At 41.9% G+C, this 11,218-nt stretch overlaps 1 protein-coding gene across 2 annotated transcripts in view; it reads right to left on the reverse strand.

The window, feature by feature from the left end:
* The window catches only part of UBE2O (ubiquitin conjugating enzyme E2 O), an 87,491-nt gene extending 76,321 nt beyond the window's left edge, over positions 1 to 11,170 (reverse strand). For both annotated transcript variants that reach the window (XM_063120338.1, XM_063120337.1), the window contains exon 1: positions 10,731 to 11,170. In XM_063120338.1, coding sequence (XP_062976408.1) covers positions 10,731 to 11,132 — 402 coding nt within the window. In that variant the 5' untranslated portion in view covers positions 11,133 to 11,170. The remainder of the gene's footprint in view (positions 1 to 10,730) is intronic.
* Positions 11,171 to 11,218: the final 48 nt, after the last annotated feature.

The raw sequence follows: 11,218 nt of genomic DNA on the forward strand, positions 1-11,218 counted from the left end.
TACTACCACTTCTCCTTGCACTCACAGATATGAAGTGATACTTTGTATACCAATCTAAACTGCCTTTCCTTGAATTATTGTCAATACATTTTTGGTGTTTTTTTTTAAAAAGAGGCCCACAAGAATATAAATTAAACACTTACTTTAAAACAACTGGCAAAAGTAGTTCACTGCTAAGGCTAAATATGTATTTCAAATTATGAAAATTAAGTTCCCCAATCTCCTTAAAAATATTTTGAGTGTATAGTTCAAAGCCTGCATATGTACACTGAAAATCAAGACTCACAGTTTGGAGTTGCAGCAGCAGAGAAAATAATTTACATCACAAGGGTTTGAAATTCTTGAAAGCTCTTGCTTACAACTTTCCACGATAGTTCAAGCATAGGTTGTTTTCTTTTTTGTCAGGTCAGCTTATTATTTTTTTAAATAATTTCCAATTATAACCTTTGAGCAATACTCATCTAACTTCATTGAAGAATTGTGGGACAAAAAGATCTGATGATCATCTTATCAATCCTACTACACTGCGGCAGATTACTTCATGCAGTTTTTATTACAACCTCCTGCAGACAGAACAGAGGCAAAGGCAGATCATCCTAAAGGCATCTACAAATCAAGAAACACACTTTTTCATTTCCTTTTGTGTATCAAGACAGATTTCAATTTAAGACATTAAGAGCTTTTAAAAACCCTAAAGCTAGTTGAACCACGCTATCTATGCCACATTATAATAAATATTCACGATAAAGCTATAATGCTCTTTATATGCAGTTTCCACAACAGCTACTATTGTGGAAACTGCAAACACCTATGGGACTATTTAGGTAATGAGTTCATTGCTGGCATTTTCCATGTCTCAAGCAGAAGCTGATGTTATTTCCTTCTGAATAGGATCTTACAGGAACCACCAAGTAGAATCGCCTGGAACTATGGGTGGGAAGGGGTCATCAGAGATCCAGCTCTACATTTCATCAAACCCAGGTATGACAGTGGGATTGCCTGAATGACTACCAGGGGTAAGAAATCTGGTGCCTGACTGATGTTTTGTATTATAACACTGATCAGCCACAGTCAGCATGGCCAGTGGTTATGGGAGTTGTGGTCAAAAGTATCTAGAGGGCTCCAGGTTGCCCACCTCTTAGAGCAGGGGTACAGAACCTCTTCCAGCCAGACAGCCAAATTCCATTTCAGATAAGCTTTTTTGGCGGCACACATTCCAGTGGTAAGCAGGGCCCAAAGCTAACTTCCCCCCCTCCAGCATATTTTAGCTTAAAAACCTTTTTCTGCCAGTATCTAAGAGGCATTTCAACCTTTTAGAATTGGGCGAGAGGAGGGGGAACTGCACAAATGCCAGGAAAATATCAGAGTGTGGGGGAAGCAAGGTGGGCCATGAGAAGGGGGTGTAGTCATCTAAGGAACTGTGAATGGACAGATTGGCATTCCAAAAGGGATGGATTTAGCCACACCACAGCCTTAGAGGCTTGGAGAGGAAGAACAAGAACTCAAATCATATAACATGGATATGTTACTGATAGAGGGACTTTATTTATTTATTGCATTTCTATACCGCCCAATAGCTGAAGCTCTCTGGGCTGTTCTCAAAAATTAAAACTACAAAGACAATTCAAAGTATAAAACAACCAACAGTATAAAAACACAATATAGAAGTACAATATAAAAGCACAAGCAGGATAAAACTGAGCAGCAATGCAGAGATTAATACAGATTTAAAACATAAAAGTTTAAAAAATAAGACGATAAACTGTTAAAATACTGGGAAAATAAAAAGGCCTTTACCTGGCATAAAAAAGAGTATAACTTGGGAGCTCATTCCACAGCCAGGGTGCCACAGCAGAGAAGGTTCTTCTTCTGGTAGCCACCTGCCTCACTTTTTCTGGCAGGGGCTCATGGAGAAGGAACCCTGAAGATGATCTTAGGGTCTAGGCAGGTACATAGGGGAGGAGGCATTCCTTCAGGTAACCTGGCACTAAGCCATTTAGGGCTTTGGATGTTAATACCAGCACTTTGAATAGGGCCCGGACCTGGACTGGCAGCCAGTGAAACTGGAAAAGGACTGGCATAATGTGGTCTCATTGGCCTGTCCCTGTTAACAAACTTGGAACAGACAGTAGGGTTTTACCTGTACACTTCCTCAAATGGACCACATTGAAACATAGATATACTCTTGGATTATGCACTATTTCTGGATACCCCAGGTATGTCTCTGCTATAGCTGAGTGTTTCTGCTATAGCTGAGTGTGGCTGTGTCAACTGTGCCATCTTCTGGAAAAACTGCCTTATACATGCCTTGATGGGAAATTCTGAATTTGAAGACAGTTCAGTTACATTACGCAGCACATTTATACGTCAACCTTCCTTCAATAAGCTCAGAGTGGAGTATATGAGTTTCCCGATTTTATCCTAACAACTAACCTTTGGGCAGGTTAGCTGGAGTATATGACTGGCCCAAAGTCACCCATTAAGTCTCACGGTTGAATTGGGATTTGAACTCTGATCTCTACAGCCACAAACATTCTAACCACTACACTGGTTCTTAAATACATAACTTAGTTCATAATGCAGCTACCTGCCTGTTGCTGAGAGTCAACTATCAAGATCATAAAATAAAGGATCTTCACTCACTACTTGTTAATTTCTGGGCTCAATTCAAGATGCTACTTCTTATCTATAAAGCACGGGCTCTCTCTGGAGCAACTACCCTCCTCCCACACCTTCATTGGACCATATTAAAAGTGAGATATTGAAGGCATCATCACAAACCATTCCAATAAGTAAAATGAGAGGCACCTGAAGAAACCAGAGCGGCTGCATAAGCTTTCTGATGAATCACATTTAAAAGGGACATATATAGGAAATGGGAAGGGCAAAACATCTAGGATGAGTACCAATGAGTAGCCAAAGCTTGTAGGGAGAAGTCCAGGAGGATTAAAAGCTCAGGAAAGGCTTATGTGAGATGTTAAAAATTCTGAAAAGGGGTTCTTTTTTACTATGTTTGGAACAGGAGGAAGAACAAGGAAGCGGTAAGTCTGCTTTGTGGAGAATATGGAGGAATGTGTGACAGAGAGAAGGCTGAACTGCTCAGCTTCTACTTTGATACAGTTTTCTCCTACATGGAAAACTGTGCTTCCCTGGCAAAAATAGATTAAATGTTGAAGTTTCCTCTCAAAATAGATAAAGTGATGATACAGGACCACCTAGCCACTCTAGATAAATTCAAGTGTTCAGGCAAATGGCACCATCTGGTATTAAAGGAATTTAGGGATATAATCTCAGAGCCTCTATTTTTTTAATGCTTGGAGAATAGGTGAAGTGCTATGCAAAAGGAGGCAGGCAAACGTTGTCTGTCCCCATTTTGTCTGCTTTCAAAAGCAGGGTGGCAGGGGTGGGTAGGTAAGATTCTAGGCAACTACCAACCAGTTAGCTTGATGTTGATAATGAAATTGTTGTAGAACAGATCGCCAGACAGTCAATCTCTGTGCATTTAAGAAAAAAATGTATGCTGGGATTAAAAGAGCCAGCATGATTTCTTAAGAACAAGGTTTTCCATACTAACCTTATCTTTTTCAGACAGTTACTAGCCTGGTAGATAAGAGGAATGGTAGATGTATCTGAATTTCAGCAAGGCTTTTGACAAAGTCACCAATGCTATTCTTGTTGTTGAGCTGGTAAAAGGCCAAACGATGGCACTGTTAGGTGGATTTGTAGCTGGTTGATGGACTGTACTCTTCCTAGAGCCGCAAGTCCTAAAGGCGGTAGCTGCGCTGGTAACTTCGAGGCTCGACTTCTGCATTATGCTCTACATAGAGCTACCTTTGTACCTAGTCAGAAAACTTCAACTAGTTCAAAATATGGCAGCCAGGCTGGTCACCGGTACACGTAGGGTACATTACACCAGTTTTAAAATCTCTTCACTGGCTGCCAATTAGTTTCTGGGCGAAGTATAAAGTGTTGGTTATCACCTTAAAGCCCCACATGGTTTGGGTCCAGGCTACCCACGGGATCGTCTTCTCCCATACAATCCGCCCTGCACACTCGTCTGGGAAGAATTTACTTCAGTTAGTCAAAGTTAGGCTGACGGGTATTACCCAGAGGACCTTCTCTTCTGCTGCTTCCAGACTGTGGAATGGCCTGCTGGAAGAGATTCGTCAACTTGACAGTCTATTAGCATTCAAGAAAGCTATCAAAACTGATCTCTTCCGGCAGGCCTATCCAGGGGGATTTTAGGATGTTTTAACCATTTATATTATGTTCTTAATTCAATTTTATGCATTTTATATTTACTGTTGTTCCCCGCCTTGATCAAAATGGAGAGGCGGGTAAGAAATAATAATAATAATAACAACTACCCAAAGAGTGCTCATTCATGGCTACTCACAAACCTGGAAAGAAGTGACAACTGGGGTGCTGCAGGGTTCTGTCCTTGTCCCTGTATTGTTTAACATCTTTATGACTTGGATTAAGGTGTAGTAGGGATGCTCATCAAATCTGTAGGTGACTTCGAACTGGGTATGGTAGCTAATACCACAGACAAAACAGGATATAAAATGGTCTTAACAAAATGAACAATAGGACAAAAACAAACAAAATGAATTTCAACAGAGGTAAGTGTAAAGTCCTGCAATTAGGTATGCAAATTCAACTGCACAAATGCAGAATGGATGTTATCAACAGAAGTATAGTATAGTGCCCAGATTATGAGAAGTAATAGTGCCACTTTATTCCGCTTTTGTCTGAACGCACCACAGTTTAAGGAGAATATTGACAAACTGGAATGTATCCAGAGGTGGGTTACAAAGACAGTGAGAGGCCTGGTGACCAAGTCTTTTGAGGAAAGGTTGAAGGAATTGGGAATGTTTAGCCAGAAAAGAAACAATTAAAAGCTGATATGTTAGCTATCTTAAGATAGCGAACACACTATCTTAGAACAAACTGTAAAATTTGTCTTTGGCTGTTCCAAAAAGTAGATCCTGAACCAATGGGTTCAAAATTACAAGAAAAGGGATTTAGATTGAGCATTAGGAAGAACTTCCTGACAGTACAAGCTTTGATGATGGAACAGACTGCCTCAGAAGATGTTGGATTCTCCTTTGTTCTAACTATTTAAGCAAAGATGGATGGCAACCTATCCGGAGTGCTATAGGAGTGAATATCCTGCATTGGCAGCGCGTTGAACTAGATTACAATTGAGATCCCTTCCAGATCTACCATTTTAACTGTTTATTAGAAGACTAAATTGCAATCTTTCATGTCACTACTCAACTTGAAATTGTGATGTTTGGGGTGGGGTTGGGAACACACAACATCCTGTATATCTAGACTGAGATGGATAAGCAACAAACAAAGTGGAGTCAACATTTGAACTGGCTCTTAAACGTAGTCAAATACCACTCTTAAAACTATAGATGAAGTCCCAATGTCTTTTACAAGCTTTTCAAGCTTAGTACTAGCAAGAATAAAAACAAGAAAGCTGGTATTTTTTTTCAGGGAATAAATGGACATAAATATCTCTGCTAACTATTAATTTGGAATGTTGCTTGCTTAGTTAAGCTAGTTAATGAATCTTAGAGGTGGTGTGGGGTTCCTTAAAACATAACTCCACTGCCACTCACAGACAGATCCGAGACATATTAAAACAGAAAGCTCAATAGCACAATCCCCAAGTCTATATACTGGGATGAAATTAATCAAATGCTTTAACTTGCAAAGCAAACTGAAGAAAGTAAAGGGCAAGTAACCTTGCAATGGATACACAAGAGGATGGAGCAGGATATCAATTCAATTGTATAGACTACAGGAATTCCAGTAAGTCTTTTGTTTCACTTCAGTCTCAAACCACTACGGATGCCAGGTGATTCCTAAGTAATCCCTCAAGAGACTGAATGAAATGTCAAAAGCAAGAGGTCTGTTAGATGTGATTTCTTAGGAGGATAGAACAGAATAATAATCTGTAGCATTAAAACTTGCATACAGCATAAGAACTCCGAATTCTTTCAAGTGCATATATTCATAGCTCCCAACAAAAAGTAATGGAGCTGTAACTGTATTTCTGATGTCCTCCACACAATGAGAAATCATACACACACACACACAAATCTCTCTCTCTCTCTCTCTCTCTCTCTCTCTCTCTCACACACACACACACACACACACACACACACACACACACACACACAGACAGCTAGCTAGCTAGCTAATGGCTCATGTTAACTATTTTTGAAATCATGAAGACTTTGAAAAATCTGAGAGTACAAGATGATATTTTCTCCAAAAGGGTCACACAACCCTATGGGGAAACCAAAACTAGGTATTTTGTTGGTGTAGTATTTGACATACACACAGACACACACCCATTCACTGAGCTACAATGGTGTCATAGAATGCTCAAGAACATCCCAATTTCCACAGAGTTAAGCAGTCAGCACACAGGGCCCAGGGACAGAAAGGCCTGAGAGTTGTTGGTGAAAAGGAGTGCAGACACAACAGATGCACTCATGATCATTTATAAACATATATGAATGAATACAAGGAAGTTTCTGGGAACAGAGAACACATCCACAAGTGTTTATAGGTCTCTCTCTGCTTGAATATGCAATAGCCTTACATCCTATATCATTAAATTGCAAAAAATAAACTTGACATCTGCCACTCAAATTGTGAAGCTTCCCTTGTTCACTATTTTCCAGCATATTCTGTAATAGATTATCATATATATATTTCTTAGCTGGATTACATGTTAGACTGGGAGACGGGGTGGTCACAATATTTATGCAGTTTCATTCAACACTAGACACAAAAGTCAATCTAATTTCTACCCTTTAAGATGGATGAGAAGAACTACCTTTCAACTAAAAAGATACAATATAAACTAAGGCAGTAACTTGATTAATGACATGATGACCCATGGCGAGTTGTCATGACATCCGAACCGGGCATGGTTTCCGCAGGGTGGCTTGTTTTTCATGAACAAGGCATCCTGAGAACCCATGGCTTGTTGTTGGGTTCATAGAATCATAGAACAGTAGAGCTGGAAGGGGCCTATAAGGCCATTGAGTCCAACCCCCTGCTCATTGCAGGAATTGCTCAAAATTTCTCAGGTTGCCTTGCAGTGACGTTTCAACCATGCAAGTTGACTTCAACATGGGGTTGTCAGGAACATCGAAAGCCCTTGGCAAGAGTGGTAAAAAACCCTGCCACTCCTCACAATCTCACTAGCGCCACCATCATCCTCCCTCATCCCTTTTCAGTGCCCTCTGTCCTATGCTCCTAAAAATCAAGAAGAAAGGAAACCTGAGAGTGTCCCAAACATGTTCACAACCTTTAAAATAATTTTTAAAAATGGTCTTGCGCATGTGAACATAATCGAAAGTCTGCGGCTATGAATTTTGTGCAATTATCCCCTCTGCTTTACAGCTCCACCATGAACTCTGCTCAAAATTTGCAAATTTTATATACAACCCCTCCCTACAAAGAGGAGCCCAGAAATTCTATTTTGTCAAGATGCCTAGCTGTCATTGGGCCTGTTTGGAAGACATCTTAAACCACAGCTTTAACCACGGTGAATAAGGCTTTTTGCTTTATTCACCATGGTTAAAGCTGTGGTTTAAGGTGTCTTCGGAAAACAGCCAATATGAAAGAACCATCAACACTAACATGTTCTACTAACATAACCACTTTTTTCCACATCCTTCAATGTAACAGAACTGTGGCAAGTCAAAGTAAAGGATCAGGTTGGGGTCTTTGTTGTATTTGTGGAGTTATTATTGGATTGATAAGGGATAATTGATTTATGAAACTCCCCAGCAATGACACAGAACATAAGCAACATACTCATTATTTTAGTCATGGTTTCCTACACAGCACCACCTAATTCCCAGAGGGGGAGGAAGAGGAGAAAAAGCTGTAATGGGTAATGACTGTTTATATAGTTACCTGGCCTGCAAGCAGCAGTACAAAACCAGGCTGAAGGTACACACACAGCTTATAAAGCATTTCCTATGACACATTTTCCAGTGACAAAGACAGGAAAATCAAGACATTATAGGATGATCGGAATACACTGAAAGGTATGAGTTTCAAAAGGTAGGTTTTGATCCACTCCACCTCCTTAAGAAGAAAACAGAAATTCATTCTGGGTCTGAATCTGAGAAAGAGATTGGTGAAAGTTTGCAAACCTCTCATCTAGGAAAAAATAAGGTGTCCCTCATACAATTGTAATCTTACAGATTTTAACCTAGATTAAACCAGCATTACATTTAAAGTTCACTCATTTCAGAACACCAACCTATGTCCTGTCTATGGATCACACTACTTATTTATTTGTTACAGAGAGCCAGTGTGGTAGAGTGGCTCGAGTGTTGGCCTGGGAGTTGGGAGATCTGGGTTCTAGTCCCCACTCAGCTATGGAAGCTCACAGGGTGACATTGGGCCAGTCACGGACTTTCAGCCCAACCTACCTCACAGGGTTGTTGTTATGAGGACAAATGGGAGAGGAGGTTGTATGTCGCCTTAGGTTCCTTAAGGAAGGCGGGATATAAATGTAATGAATGAATGAATAAATAAATAAATGTTATATCCCAAGACTCCTCCAAGGAGCTCATGGTGATGTTTATGGTTACTTTAGCTTCTTTAACTAGCTTGTGAAGCTGGTTAGGGTAACTGCCCAAAGACCACCCAGTGAACTGCAAAATACAGTGCGAATTAAAACTCATGTCTGCCCCAGTCCTCCTACATGAACACTCACTCTAATTACACAACACTTGGGTATTGTATATGGCTCCCGAGTGTGCTGAAATTTTAAAATACTTTTGTAAAGCAAAATTCTTATTATCATGTCAGAATGCAAGGTCCTGGTGAAGAACCAAGAACATTAAACCAACTTGCTAGCATATTCCTACAAAGGAGTTAACTGAAAGCACTGAAAATTCATTCCCAGGATTTCTAAATATCCTTTATATCCACCCATATTGCAATGAATCCCTGAGAAGTATTTGAGAGTTCAAAATTTCAGAACTGGCTTTGAAACAGTTGGGGGTGGGTGGGGCTTTTTTGCCATTGCCATTTGGTTATTGTCTCTCTACAAACTTAATGAACTCAACTATAGTGAAAAGGCCAATAACATCTCACAAACATGCCAATTTTAAATTTCACACCATTTTCTTCACGGAGAAGCATACATGACTTCCTGAACAAAGAGTGTGCTAGTAAGAATGTATATAGTACTTCTACTTACTATAGTATATCATCCCTCTGTTACTATTTCACAGATCTATGCATTCAGTCATCAGTCCCTCCCCCATCACTTTTGTATCACAGATCTATGCATTCAGTCATCAGTCCCTCCCCCATCACTTTTGTATCACATGTTTGCAGTGAGTTACTGTACTTCTGAGATGTGGAGTTAATGCTCATTGGACTTAAGGTCCTTCCTATCATTTCAAATAAGATTTACTTTACTAGTTAACATATGCACTAGTTAACATTCACACAGAAATAATTTGTTTGTGGGGGGAAATGGAAAGTGACTAACGCCTGCACCTCATGGACATACATAGGCTATTTATGTCTAATTACTTAAGACTCAGTGTTGATTATGTATATTGCAGCAAAACACAACAGTCACACACACACCACTTTATTCAAATAGAGGTTTAGAGTTTTTTTGCCACAAACAGTTCCCAACAATCAACATCTACCATTTCAAAAGTGTTTGCAATACTCACTTCACTTATGCAAAACAACAACACTGCTTAATATAGCTTGTTAACTGAGAATTACATCACTCATTAATATAAAATATTTATTTAAGGTCTAACAGCAGTTCAGGCAGGACAATAGTAACACCCTCCAAGGTATTTTAGTAAGCAGCATCACAAAAATGTACATTGATCCACGTTTCTTCTAATGAAGCGCACATTATGTCATATAATGATTTCTAGTACCTTTCTTTACACCCTAAAGAAGATCCAACCCCACACATTAGAAATCACACAGTCAAAAAACACTGGTTTTATGCAGTTCTGCAGAACAACAAAAAATCAATCAGCAGATGTCACTGCAGTGGAGCCAGAGAGGCCACATTCAGACTCAAGAAAGAAGATTTCCAATAAATTACCTGAATTCCTCATACAACAACAGTGAATCCCAGGTGAGGCCCAGAGCATACCGAACTGAGATCATGTCTCCTAGCAAAATATTAAGACCAATATATGCAGAGATGGGGAGAGACACAATGTAGTAGATCTTTTTTGGCTCAGAGAACATAATGGATGGCGAGGGAAAGAAGAGAAAACCGGGCTAATAGGTAGAGTTCGCTTCTCTCGCTGAAGAGGCTGTGCAGATACGCCAACGCTAAGTGGTGCACGGTGGCCTCTACAAGGCAGCCTACTCGTAACCTCTTGGCCGGAGGACATGCCTCTTCTCCACCATGCCTTCCTGCTCTCTCCCTAGGCCAACTTTCTTTAGTTCCCCACATGCTACCGCACCCTGCGACCTCCCCAAGGCCTGTTCCTCCACTTCCACCTCACACCCCAGCGAGGCCTTGCTTTCTCCCACCGTAATGCCAGCTGCCACCCCCCTCCCCAGCTGCTGCTGCTGCTGCTTCTCTCTCCATCTCGTTCCTCAGCCCTTTGCGGACACCCCACCCACCGGCCGCGCCGTGTATGCAGATGAGATGCAAACGAGGCCCAGGGCGGCGGCGGCGGCTTCGTTACCTTGGTCTCCTTGACGTGCTGCTTGATGCCCTCCGGGTACCACTGGACTCGCACGTAGCCGCGGCGGAGGGGGCTGCCGCGGCTCTCCTCGCCTCCGCACGGGCCTCCGGACTCGGAACCGCCCGAGCTGCCTGCTCCGCCTCCCCCGGGGCCGCCGCTTCCTCCTCCTCCCACTCCCGCGCTGCCACCGCCGCCGGGGCCTCGTCCACCCTCGTCCTCCTCCGAGTCGGAGTCCTCGCCATGCATGACGCGGACCAGGCCGAAGCGCACCGAGCCCCTGTACCGGCCGGACACCAGGTCGTGGGTGAAGAGCAGCCGCTGGGAGCCGGCGGCAGCAGCAGCTGTTGCTGCCGGTGGTGGTGGAAGGGTTGCTGAGGCGGGGGGAGCAAGTGGCTCCGCCATGGCGCGCACCCCGGCGATGACTGGCTGAGGGGAGAAGAGGGAGGAAAAGAAAGAGAAACAGCAGCACTTGCAGCAGCGGCGGCGGC

This window comes from Elgaria multicarinata, chromosome 3, assembly GCF_023053635.1.
Source record: "Elgaria multicarinata webbii isolate HBS135686 ecotype San Diego chromosome 3, rElgMul1.1.pri, whole genome shotgun sequence".
NCBI lineage: Eukaryota > Metazoa > Chordata > Lepidosauria > Squamata > Anguidae > Elgaria > Elgaria multicarinata.